This window comes from Phacochoerus africanus, chromosome 8 (assembly GCF_016906955.1).
Source record: "Phacochoerus africanus isolate WHEZ1 chromosome 8, ROS_Pafr_v1, whole genome shotgun sequence".
NCBI lineage: Eukaryota > Metazoa > Chordata > Mammalia > Artiodactyla > Suidae > Phacochoerus > Phacochoerus africanus.
The window spans coordinates 119,450,379-119,463,907 of NC_062551.1; the positions used below are offsets into that span (position 1 = coordinate 119,450,379).

Below are 13,529 nucleotides of genomic sequence, written 5' to 3' on the forward strand. Positions count from 1 at the left end.
GCTGGTAAAGATGGATGGGCACTGAGGACCACTCCGGCCAGGAAGGGGGGCGGGCCCTGAGGGGCGGGCCCGCCTCTGCCCCGCCCCCGGCTTCCTCAGAAACGCGGTGCGGACGCTGGGGGGGAGGGGCGGCTGGCGAGCAGTTCCGCTCCGAGGGCGGAAGTGCGCGCCCAGGTTTCGGCCGCTGACCAGCCAGCAACATGGTGGCACCCGTACTGGAGACCTCTCACGTGTTTTGCTGCCCGAATCGGGTGCGGGGAGCTCTCAGCTGGAGCTCCGGGCCCGGAGGACTTCTTGCCTTCGGCACGTCCTGTTCCGTGGTGCTCTATGACCCTCAGGTAAGAGAAGTGGCCACTTGCCCGATCCCCGTGTGTTTCTGGGGCCGAATCTGCTGGATGCTCTCAGGGTGGACTGTAGACCCTGTCCCAGAACCTACAGAGCGGGTGTGCGGTTGGGTCTGCTTCGAGCAGGGTGTCTAAGCAAGGAGTCTCGCTCTGGCGCGCCACACTCGTCCTTCGCTGTCTTGAGCGCTGCGTAAACCTGGGTAACCATGTCCCAGCAGTGGCCTGTTAGCCCCTGGTAGAGTCTCAATGATGACAGCCTTTTCTGAAGACTTCTGTGGGAACTAGAGTTCAGACAATCAGCTTGGGTTTTAAAACATTTGCAGTTTAGATGTGGATTAAGACCATCACACAGATGCTATCTCATTTCTACATTTCCATTAGTGTTATTTAACAAACTTGTCTTGAATTTCAAAGAAATACTATTTACATTTTAGTTTTAAAGAAAATGCATTGGGATAAGGTCACAGGGAATGGATATCCTAAGCACTAGTTAAGCTTAAGGCAGGACTTCATTCCCTGAAAGGCACCCAATTGATTATTTTCTTCCCGTTTTCCCTACCAAATTTCTCAAGTGACTAGTTTCTGCATTCTTCCCAGAGTTTATTATGACCCCATTCCCACTGGTTAGTTTTGGATGATGTAGTGGGGTTGTTTCTCCAAAAGAGCCTCGGGATAGAAAGTTAAGTGCTGGAAATTAAAACATTGCAGTAGATAGCTCTAGATATTTCTTATTGTACTGCTTTATTAATTTGATTAAAAATTCCATCATTCTAGGTAGGCATACAGATGGCTTACAGGCACATGAAAAGATGCTCAATACTGCTAATTATGAGAGAAATGCAAAGCAAAACTGCAATGAAGTATTAGCTCACGCCAGTCAGAATACCCGTCATCAGAAAGTCTACAAATATTAAATGCTGGAGAGGAGTTCCCATTGTGGCTCAGCAGGTTAAGAATTCGATATAGTGTCCTTGAGGATGCAGGTTTGATCCATGGCCTCGCTCAGTGGGTTAAGGATCCGGCATTGCCGTGGCTGTGGCATGGACTGACAGCTGCAGCTCTGATTCGACCTCTAGCTGAGAACTTCCATATGTTTCAGAAAAAAAAAATGCTGGAGAGAGTATGGAGAAACGGGAACCCTCCTATACTGTTGGTGGGAATATAAATTGATGCAGCCACTGTGGAGAACAGTAATCCTGAACTTTTTATTAGCGTTAAAAACACTGAAATCTGGAGTTCCCATCATGGCACAGCAGAAACGAATCTGACCAGGAACCATGAGGTTGCGGGTTCGATCCCTGGCCTCTCTCAGTAGGTTAATGATCTGGCGTTGCTGTGAGCTATGGTGTAGGTCGTGGACTCGGCTTGGATCGATGTGTCTGTTGCTGTGGGGTAAGCCAGCAGCTGTAGCTCTGATTTGACCTCTAGCCTGGGAACCTCCATATGCCGCTAGTGCAGCCCTAAAAAAGAAAAAACAAAACAAAACACTGAAGTCTGAATTTTATTAATTTATTAATTTTCCTGTAGGATAGATTCTCATTTACTAACTGATGTTTTCTTCTCTGAAGAAAAGGGTTGTTATTACCAACCTGAATGGTCACACTGCTCGAGTCAATTGCTTACAGTGGATTTGTAAACAGAATGGATGTAAGTATTAATCTGACTTCTGTTAATTTAGCATTAGCTTCTCTGATATTATGCAATTGAAAAATAGAAGAAAAATAGTATGCCCAGTGAAATATCTGACCTGTACATTTATTTTATAGCACTTGAAGCATGGATAATGCAGCAGTGCTTAGGATGAGGGTAGACCCCTTATTGAGGCAAGACCCCTACCATTGCCTACAGCTTTTGATGCAAAGCCTAAAGCAGGGCCTAGGTTGGGGCCTAGCCTGGGATTCAAAAGATTCAGCTTATAGATCTGTTTCTGCTACAGACAAGCTATTGTTTTTTTTTTTAAGGCAGGACATTGCATCTCTATTAACCCCAGTTCGCATCTTAGTAACATGTGAAAAGTAAAGGCTTGAACTGAATCAGATGACTCTGGGTGATTTGTGACAACTGTAAGGTCAAAATTATTTTCAGAATAATACTAAGAAGTTATTCCTAGTTTTCATTATCATTCTGTCACAAGTGTGCAGTGCCATTTTGCAATACTTTATTATGTGTAATATTGCAGCAGATTAAATACAGAAGCAAATTTGAAAATCCAGCTATATTCTAATAAAACCACAGCTTAAAGAGAGTTCTGAAATATGAAACAGTGCCTTATTAATTTTTATTTTGGGAAATATAGGGGTCCCCCCAGAAAATGTTATTTATGTTAATATGTAATGGGGCTCTTTTTTTTTTTTTTGTCTTTTTGCCTTTTCTAGGGCTGTTCCCGTGGCATATGGAGGTTCTCAGGCTAGGAGTCTAATCAGAGCTGTAGCCACCGGCCTACACCAGAGCCACAGCAATGCCAGATCCGAGCTGCGTCTTTGACCTACACCACAGCTCACGACAATGCTGGATCCTTAACCCACTGAGCGAGTCCAGGGATGGAATCTACAACCTCACAGTTCCTAGTCGGATTCGTTAACTACTGAGCCATGACGGGAACTCCAGAATTTTTAATGAATGTTGCTTTTAGATGGGCTTCTAAAATCCTATGGAATTTTCTCATGTCTTAAATATACCTACTAGAGTATTATTATGGACTCTATATTAATTTTATTTTTTATTCCACAAATATTTATTGAGAGCATTCTGAGCTAGGCACAAATGCAGAATTTCCTGATTAGTGAGACTTGGCTGTAATTTTATCTGTGACATAAAAAAAGTTCAACAATCTACTTGTTTCAATTGGTAATGCAGGATTAGTCGCATTAGGTCAATAAAAAGCATTAAATAGTAGAAAGAGTGGCTATTAGTGCAGATATTAAAAGACAATTATAATTATGTTAATTGCCACCAAATGACATCAAAGACTACTTGAATCTCAGTATAGGGATTCCTTATAAAATATTAATTTGGCCTTGTATATATTATCTTCCCTTTAAAAGTGAGGTTACTTAAAATTAATTGCCTGTGTATCACTGTAATCTATAGTTATTATGATTGATTTTCTCAGAATTGGGCTCTACTGCCAGGTAAATCAGGAATTTTTTTCTAACCCATGTATCAGTGACAAAATTCTAATGATACTACTTAATATTTTTTAAATATTTTTTTGGGGGGGGCACCCTGCAGCATATGGAGCCCGTGGGCCAGGGGTCAGATCTGAACCACAGCCAAGAACTAAGCTGAAGCTGTGGCAATGCCAGATCCTTAACCCACTGTGCTGGGCTGGGGATTGAATCCTTGTTCCAGTGCTCCCAAGATGTTGCTGATCTCATTGTGCCACAGAAGGAGCTCCTAAAATATCTTATTTTTAACACATTACTTTCATGTACCTCATAGTAATTATTGAAGTCATGTAGTCAGGTAAATGGCTTAATTGCCATGATACATGAAGAAATTAAAGCTCAGGATCACAGCTGGCTAGCAGCAGGATTAGGACATGAACCTGGGACTTCTGAGTACAAATCCAGTGTTCTTTTGCCAACTCCCAGCTTCTTTGCCTAACTAACATAAGCCAGAGTAAATGAATGGAAAATCTAAACCAAAATTATGTTAGATTATTTCCCTCTTTTTTGGTTCTTATTCTTTTTCTTCTGTCATCAGCAAGAAGTTATAAATGTAAAGAGCTATTTTGAAATATGTGTCTGATCTTAGGAATATGTCATATATTTGATAGCAGCAGCTGACTATAGTGTCTCACATGTGTTACTGCTTCCAGAAGTATTTAGCCTAAATCTTTTTTTTTTTTTTTTTAGGGTCACACCCGCTGCATATGGAGGTTCCCAGGCTAGGGGTCCAGTTGGAGCTGAAGCCATGGGCCTAAGCCACAGCCACAACAATGCGGGATCCAAGCCATGTCTGTGAGACCTACATCACAGCTCACTGCAGTGGCAGGTCCTTAACCCACTGAGCAAGGCCAGGGGTTGAACCCATGTCCTCAGGGATGCTTAGTCGGGTTTGTTAACTGCTGAGCCATGACGGGAATTCCCTAGCCTAAATCTTATTGTGAGGAAACAACCAGAGAAATCTAGATTGATGGACATTCGCAGAACAACTGGCCTGGACTTTCACTATTCACAGAAAAAGGGGAGGACTGGGAAACTAAGATTAAAGGAGAATAAAAAAATGTGACAACCATATCTGCAATGTTCGATCCATAGATTCTGAATTAAAAAAGAAAAGTTATAAAAGACGTTAATGAGACAATCTTGGAAAATTTTGATATGGATTATGTATTACACAACAATACTGTATCAGTGTTAAGATTCTTGAGTGCAATAGTTGTGTGGTGGAAATATAAGAAAATGTTCCAGTTTTGGGGAAAAATACAATAAAATATTTGACGATCAGAAGTCATTGTGTCTCCAACGTAATCTTAAATGGTTTGTCAAAAACGAAAAAGGGGAGTTCCCGTCTTGGCTCAGCAGAAATGAATCTGACTAGGAACCATGAGGTTGCTGGTTCGATCCCTGTCTCAGTGGGTTAAGGATCCAGCGTTGCTCTGAGGTGTGGTGTAGGTTGCAGATGCAGCTCGGATCTGGCGTTGCTGTGGCTCTGGCATAGGCTGGCAGCTGTAGCTCCGATTTGATGCCAGCCTGGGAACCTCCATATGCCGTAGGTGCATCCCTAAAAGCAAAAGCAAAAACAAAAGAAAAAAACTGACACACATAAAAGGGGGGTGTGTGTGCGTATGTGTATATATATATATATATATATATATATATACACACACACACAGAGTAAGAAACAAATATGGCAAAATCTTAAAGGGGATTCTAGGATTCTAGGTAAGGGTATATGAGTTTTATTTTTTCTATAGCTTTGAAATTTTTTAAAATAGCTGGGAAAAAATGTTTACTGAGATATAATTTTTTTCAGCTCCTTCTACTGAATTAGTTTCTGGAGGATCTGATAATCAAGTGATTCACTGGGAAATAGAGAATAATCAGGTAGGTAGATATGTTTATCATTATAAGAAATGACTTATCTACTTTTATTTTCAGTTTTTCCCCCTCCTTTCTACTGTGTTCTTCCTTTGTGAAGTTTCCTTATTCTTGCTTATCAGTAATACAGATCCTGTATCTTCTGTACTTTGCAGGCTGCATACCCTTCCCTTTAATATCTGCATCCACATTCATATGCTGTTAGTCATTTCTGTGATTTTTTTTATCATTTGGAATAATTTTCAAACTGCTCTTACATGGGTTCTGTTTTCATTGGTAGCAAAGATTAAAACTGCTGTGTGCCTGAGTTCCCGTCATGGCTAAGTGGTTAACGAATCCGACTAGGAACCATGAGGTTGCGGGCTCGGTCCCTGGCCTCGCTCAGTGGGTTAAGGATCCGGCATTGCCGTGGGCTGTGGTGTAGGTTGCGGATGTGGCTCAGATCCCAAGTTGCTGTGGCTCTGGTGTAGGCCAGCAGCAACAGCTCTGATTAGATCCCTAGCCTGGGACCCTCCATATGCTGCTGGTGCGGCCCTAGAAAAGGCAAAAAGACAAAAACAAAAACAAAAAAACATTGCTGTGTGCAAAGGACAACTGTGGCCATGTGGATATAGATTTACATAATTCTGAGTGATGTTATAATATGCAATACTGTGTGTTGATGGACCTCTATTGATGGACATTTAGGTTGTTTCTAGTTGTAAGCAAAGATTAAAAATGTAACATTAGTGCTTCAAATATTTGAACACCTGCTATGCAGAAGATGTAGGTGAGGCAGAATCCTGTTGAATTGTGCACATGGTTTTGAAGATAAATGCTCTTGAATAACTAAAGTATAAAGGGGGCTCTGTGTGGCTGGGTGCTTTCACCTGCTGTACCGCAACCATGCTGCTATGAACATTCAGTGGAGGTTTAAGAGGTGGCCTATGACTTGGGTTTGGTAGCGTCAGATAATTTCCTTAGGAAGAATGAAAGGAGTGAGGATGCCAAGTAGAAAAAATGCATGACTGCTCAGGTAAGAGCAGACCATTTACTCAGGAGGATTCAGTTTTAACCAAAGCCTAAGACATCTTTCCGGCAGGGCTTTCCAAAGCTTAGTCAGAGAATTATTCATCTCTTTGTTCTGTGTGAAGAGGAATCTGTAACCAATCAAGTTTGGAAAGTGTTGCATATCATATACTTCTGTTAGAGAATCACAGGGCACACAAGCATAGTGAAGGTTCTTAACAGTTCTGATATGGACACACCTGCTTATCTTTGTTTAAATACTATTTCCCAAACTTCAAGTTTGATTCCCTCCTTAAATCTTTTAGCATCGCTTGTAACCTTGAGGAACTCAGTTTTGGAAATGTTTCTAGATGATACGTTATGGACAGTAATACTAGAGCAGTAGAGTAGAATATCTTGTGAAAATTTGAATACTCACTTCAGGAGTTCTTTATTGGTAGAAATTGGGAAGTCATTGAGGATGTCTAAGCAGCAGAGTATGAATTTCAAAAGAAGATGAATCTGACAGGAGTGTGCTAAATTAGGATAGGGAAAATATATGAAGGAAGAGAGATGGGATGTATTTTTGAAGGAAATGTGATTTTGGCATTGATAGTTGTCAAAGCAGTGGGGAGCTGGTGGGTGAGAGGAGTGAGAAATCAAAAACAGTGGGATTCTGTCTCAAGGCCCAGGAAAAGAGATGCTTCTACAAAGCAAAATAAGCAAGTAGGAGCAAAGATGTGACATTCATTGTAAACATGTTATTTGTATTGCTGACCAGGCAGCCAGATTTGTCCCCAGAGAGAGGGGACAGGCATGGAGGTGGGGATTGTGGAGTCCCTTAGACTTGAATGAGAGCCCCAGAGGGGAGTGTAGCAGACCACCCTGTTTGGACTTAACTTGGTAGAGAAATCCAGAGAGAGCCTTTTGAGCACTTATTTCTGAGCTTTTGAGCTGAGACTTGCAAGACTGTTCCTTCAGTGCTGCCCAAACTTTTGTCAGTAGAGAGGATTGCAGGCTAAGTATCTGATGGCAGACTGTGAACTAACTTAGAGACGGACCAGAAGGGAGACTGTGAGCCCAGACAGTGTGGAGGAGGGTGAATGGCATAAAAGAGGAATGAAGGGAATAGGAGGATTGGGGGGAAGGGGTCACTATTGTAACTTTTAGAGGCTTAAAGTTTCCTTCCAGTATGCATTTCTTTGCACATAGGTGCTCACTACATCCTGACTTCTGATAAAAGGAAATAATTCTAAGCTGGTATAATGAGAGACTTGAACAGTGGGCAGTGTTTTTGAAAAAGTCAGTGAACTTGAGAGATTTATTTTGTTTGAGCTTTTAAGATTCTCTGATGGTGAAATATAACGCTGCTTAAAAATGTGCAGTGAGGAGTTCCCATCATGGCGCAGCAGAAACGAATCTGACTAGGAACCGTGAGGTTTCGGGTTCAATCCCTGGCCTCTCTCAGTGGATTAAGGATGCCGTGAGCTGTGGTGTAGGTTTTAGACGCGGGTCGGATCTGGCGTTGCTGTGGCTCCGGTGTAGGCAGGCGGCTACAGCTCAGGTTCGACCCCTAGCCTGGGAACCTCCATATGCTGCTGGTACAGCCCCAAAAAGACAGGGGAAAAAAAAAGTGCAGTGACATAGAAAACAAATTTATGGTCACCAAAGGGAAAAGTGGGTGGGGGTGGGGGTCATAAATTAAGAGTTTGGGATTAGCAGCTGCAAACTACTATGTATAAACTGGATAAATAATAAAGACCTACTGTAAAGCTTGGGGAACTATGTTCATTATCTTGTAATAAGCCATAATGGAAAAGAATATGTATAACTGAATCATTCACTCTATACTGAAACTAATACAACATTGTAAATCAACTATACTGCAATAAAAAATAAAATGAAGTAGAAAAAAAAAGTTGTGAAGTGAGTTTTTTCCATAGATTTAATGTTTTAGGGGATAATGATACAGACCTATATAAAGTTTAAATACAGAAAAGTATAAAGAATGAAAAATATACAAAATTTGAACAGTTAACATTCTAATAAGCATTGTTGCAGAATGCTAGTGATGTGTGTATTATTACACATGCAAGCGATTTTATTGTACTTGAGTTTTAAAAAAATGTTTTTTTTTTTTTCCTTTTGAGAGGCCAAAAGCTAATGATTATGGGAAGTTAGTGTACACACCCTTATACCTATGTATTAATTCCTTCTTGAGTGGTAGAGTTTTGCTTAAGTAACAGAGACATTTAAGAAACACCTCTGTTTTAGCAGACAACAGTTTATAGAGGATACTTCTCAGAGGAAGTGGTAGAATCTCACACATTTGTAACGCTAAAAAAAATAGATCCAAAGTAGCAGAAATGATGCCACAGGGAATAATCTTGCTTGAAAAGCAGGAATTCTTGATAAACAGATAGGATTTTCCTGTTCTCTTTGCCATTTTTCCATTTTGAAGCTTTGCTTGATACAGGCAAGTATTATGAGTGGATGCTAGAAATATTTGGTAAAAGTTTGATGGAAAATAGAATATCTACTCAGTCCTGAAGTAGAATCTCACATAGTACCACCAAAAAAAAAAAAAAAATCACAGTGAAAAAACATAGTAGCCACTGTCTTTACCAAGGTATCAGGATTAATTTCACTAAAATGGGACAAACTGACATTGTGTGCCTCTTGATATGATGTACTTGTGTAATGATGATGTCAAAATGTATATCCTGAATCTGTTCATGAGGAAATATCAGACTAATTCCAGGGAACTGTCCACAAACTTAGCCTACATTCTTCAAAAATGTCAATATCGTGGATGTCTTTCCATGGTAATAAGCATACATTTATCCACATTATCCTTTTTGTTGGCTAGAATGCATGTCTGCAATGCTGGATATCCGATCCACTGAGTGAGGCCAGGAATGGAACTTGTATCCATACGGACACTAGTCAGGTCCTTTCCCTCTGTGCCACAACAGGAACTCCCTGTCTGCAATTGTTTAATCAGTTTCCTGTTAATAGTTTTAGGTTGATTACAGCTTTTGTAAAGAATGTGTGATGAATATCCTTCTACATTTGTCTTTTTTATTTGTTACACTGGTCCTCTCTTAGATTCTCAGATGTGAGATTGCTGTGTCAAAGGGTGTGCCCATTTTGGGTGTCGTTAATATGATCAGGCGGACTTCTCACAGGCTTATGTTCTTCTCAGCTCAGAGGACTTATTTCTGGGTCTGGCAATTTTTTTTTTTTTTTTTTGTCTTTTTAGGGCTGTACCTGCAACATATGGAGGTTCCCAGGCTAGGAGTTGAATCGGAGCTGTTGCTTCCATCCTACACCAGAGCCACAGCAACAGCAGATCTGAGGCCACCTATGTGACCCACACCACAGCTCACAGCAATGCTGGATCCTTAACCCACTGAGCAAGGCCAGGGATTGAACCTGCAACCTCATGTTCCTAGTCAGATTTGTTTGCTGTGCCACGGCGGGAATTCCTGGGCCTGGCATTTTAATGTGACTTTTTAATCCTCTGATTATAGTTAAATGAAGGTGGAACTAATAATCCTTTTTTATCATTTTGTTATTCTTTGTGATTCAGCTTTTAAAAGCAGTCCACCTCCCAGGCCATGAAGGACCTATTTATGCAGTGCATGCTGTTTACCAGAAGAGGGCGTCGGATATTGCTTTCCGTACGCTGATAGTGTCCGCAGCTTCTGATTCTACTGTCCGAGTCTGGTCTAAACAGGGTTTTGAAGGTAGGTTTATAGACTATGATCCAGACAAATGAAATAGTAATTATCAAATGCATAGAAACTTAGAAGAGCGTACATAGAATGCTTTCAATCTTTCAAGCAGTTTTTTAAATGTAGGAATTCTAATCTACATGTTTGCTTCTTTTGCACTCTTCCATAATTCCTCCTTACCAAACTGTTTGATAATGAAAATTCCTTCAAAACCTTTTCATGTAAGTCTTTCTGTTCTCTGTAACCTTTTTTAAATTTGACCGTTTAAATTCCCGTTGTCACTGGGGGCTCAGGCTTGACTTCTCTCGTCTCCCTGTTGACATCCAAGACTCTGATGATGCCACCCAACCTCTCTAGGTGGATAAGCTCAGACTTAGGTGTTCATGGTGTGTTTTATTATTTCTTAGTGACATGCCTTCAGACCTTGAACTTTGGAAATGGATTCACTCTGGCTCTCTGCTTATCTTTTTTGCCTGATACCGATGGTGAGTATCCTGCTAAGTGTGTGTTAAAAGAACAACATATTTTTCTGTCTCCATACACTGAGAACCTAGAAGAAACATATTGGATCTCAATTTTGTGTCTATATATTTTCAGGGAATACATTGAGACACAGATAACACACTTTTGTTCTCAATATTCAAATGATCTATGTATAAAACCTAAGGTTAAGGGGGGCTATTAGGAACTTTAATAGCTGTTAAATTTTAAGTGATTTGATTTGTACTTGAGATTGATACTGCTGTTTATCAAGTATATTGTCCATGTAAATAGATGTAATTTGGGAAAGTTACCTAACTCTGTTAAGGTAAGGGTCTGGGCTGAGTTGGAAAAGTACTGAAGATGGGCCAGGTGAGCATTTCTCTCAAGATGACGGCCCCTGCCCATCCAGCATAATGACAGTTTGCCCAAGACCACCTAAAATCTCCAAACAGAAAACATTTCCATTTTGCTATGAAACACATCTGTATCTTTTTTTTTTCTTCTTTTTTCCTTTTTGGCCAAGCCTGCAGCATATGGAAGTTCCTGGGCCAGGGATAGAATCTGAGCCGTAACTGTGACCTATGCCACAGCTGTGGCAACACCAAATCCTTAACCCACCACATGGGGCTTGGGATCAAAGCCGCACCACCAGAGACAAGGCTAGATCATTAACCCACTGTGCCACAGTGGGCACTCCCCATCTGTACTATCTTTGATTATCCTCCACAAAGATGATGGCTAATGTAAATCTTGTACCTCTCAGTTACCTGGAGGACAGACCTGATGGGGCAAGGCTGGGTCTGGAAGCCTCCAGGCTGTTTTGCTTGGACTCTGCAGTAGGAGCTTCAACTCCAGGGTCTCACCTGATGCTTCCACTTCGTGCAAGGGATTCCCCAGAAGGGGAGACTACACACATTTAATTTCTTTGCATCTAGATTGAGGCCAAGTGACTGGAGTTTTTGGCTTTTTTTAAAGTTGATTTAAAGAAAACTAGTTTTGGAGTTCCCATCGTGGCTCAGTGGTTAACAAATCCGACTAGGAACCGTGAGGTTGCAGGTTTGATCCCTGGCATTGCTCAGTGGGTTGAGGATCTGGTGTTGCCGTGAGCTGTGATGTAGGTCGCAGACGCAGCTTGGATCTGGCGTTGCTGTAGCTCTGGCTAGGCCAGTGGCTACAGCTCTGATTCGACCCCTAGCCTGGGAACCTCCATATGCCACAGTTGCGGCCCTGGAAAAAACAAAACAAAAAAAAGACTAAAGAAAATTAGTTTCCTTGCTTTTTAACCACATCGTTAATTATGTGCTCTTTTATTTTGTTCTTTAATCACTTCAGGGATTTTGTTTTACTAACGAGTACTGGAAATGTAACATCCTCAAAATAACAAACATACTTTTAAATCTTTGTGCAGTAGCCGTGGTGCTGGGCTCATAGGAGCTCTCCTGGAAATTTTATTATTCACTTAGGCTAACAACTCTTCCTATTAACAACTCTTCTTCTGGCTGACGTGCTTAAATGCTCCCAGCTTGCTCTTGAGCTTCTGTTTTTACTGCTCCTTCCATCATAAGTGGCAGACTAGAGGAAAGGATTTTCAGTTAATTAGTAGTCATTTTTCCCAGGTAACCATTTGATGGAACATTTTAGAGTATTCATTTTATTCCTCAGGACATTATTGAACACTTTCAATTTATTTGTTCAGTGGTATGGGAAGTAGAAGTCAGGATTCTTTACCTAGAGTTTAGGCTTTAGCATAAGTAATAGTCATAACATATGATGGAATACTTACAGTGAAGCCTCTTTTTTCCTCCCCAGTACCAATATTAGCATGTGGTGATGATGACTGCAAAATTAACTTATTCGTTCAACAAAATGATCAGGTAATTAATGATGTTTATTAAGAGGCTAGAATTACATTCTGCTTAATTACATATCTTAATACAGATTATATTTTCAGATTATAGAATTTGAGGGATAGTCTAAACTAAATAATCCAGTAGCAGAATCTTTTCAACAGTCCTGTGTTAAATGGTTTTTCACTCTTTATTTGAATAGCAGGTAGTTATTGCTTTGGCCACCAGGTCCAGAGTTGTTGGGGGAAACAGATCATTAGGTGGGGAAGGAGAGAAAAGATGCTTTTAAAAATTTAAAAGAAGTCTAGCATACCCACTGTGAAATACTTCCCAGTAGTAGTTAATTTGTCCTTTCGAGCTTTACCTATTCTTTGAGTGGTTAAATTAAAGTTTCAGAAAGAGGGTTGGTTAACTCTAGGTTCATTTCATTAATAATGGGGAGACTTGTTTCTTTGCATTTTATAAGAAAGTTTAAAATGATTGTGATTGTTCAACCTCTCAGTTTTTTTCTGCATTATATCCACAGCATATGTCATTTTACCTTGTGAACGTGTAGTGTATTTAAAGTCTGCAGATTATCTACTCAGCACCGCTTAGATAAATAATTTAGATAATTATGAGATTTTTTTAATTCCCATATGAGAGCTCTATGTTCTGTCTAATCAGTAATCACTTTTCTACTATTCCAAGTTAAAACAAACAAACAAACAATGCATTAGGACTGGCTTGAGACCAAATGAAGTCACTAATACACTGAAAATAGCAAATTCTATATGAAGTCCTATGATTTTTGTCATCTTACTAGTTTCAGAATGTACTTTTTCTCTCTGGACATGAGGATTGGATAAGAGGCGTGGAATGGGCAGCGTTTGGTCAGTATGAAATTTTGCTAAAGTACAAATAATGGGGACAGTATGTGTAACTTGCAAGAAAGCAGCCTTTTGTTTTAGTTTAAAGTTTTCTTTGTAGATAACATTTTTCTCTTGTCCCAATTGGAAAACAAGATCCTTAATCCCTTTTAATAACTATTAATTTGGGGTGCTAGAGGATGAAACAAGATGATGTTATAAGAGGACGCTAGCTAAT

General features: G+C 40.3%; 1 protein-coding gene across 1 annotated transcript in view; it reads left to right on the plus strand.

Annotated features, from left to right (window-relative positions):
• The first annotated feature begins 38 nt into the window (after nucleotides 1–38).
• The window catches only part of ELP2 (elongator acetyltransferase complex subunit 2), a 47,743-nt gene continuing 34,252 nt past the window's right edge, over nucleotides 39–13,529 (plus strand). Inside the window, exons 1-7 of the mRNA XM_047794138.1 lie at nucleotides 39–338; nucleotides 1,913–1,991; nucleotides 5,325–5,395; nucleotides 9,969–10,125; nucleotides 10,521–10,598; nucleotides 12,406–12,470; nucleotides 13,249–13,315. Of these exons, the coding sequence (XP_047650094.1) occupies nucleotides 201–338; nucleotides 1,913–1,991; nucleotides 5,325–5,395; nucleotides 9,969–10,125; nucleotides 10,521–10,598; nucleotides 12,406–12,470; nucleotides 13,249–13,315 (655 nt within the window). The 5' untranslated portion in view covers nucleotides 39–200. The remainder of the gene's footprint in view (nucleotides 339–1,912; nucleotides 1,992–5,324; nucleotides 5,396–9,968; nucleotides 10,126–10,520; nucleotides 10,599–12,405; nucleotides 12,471–13,248; nucleotides 13,316–13,529) is intronic.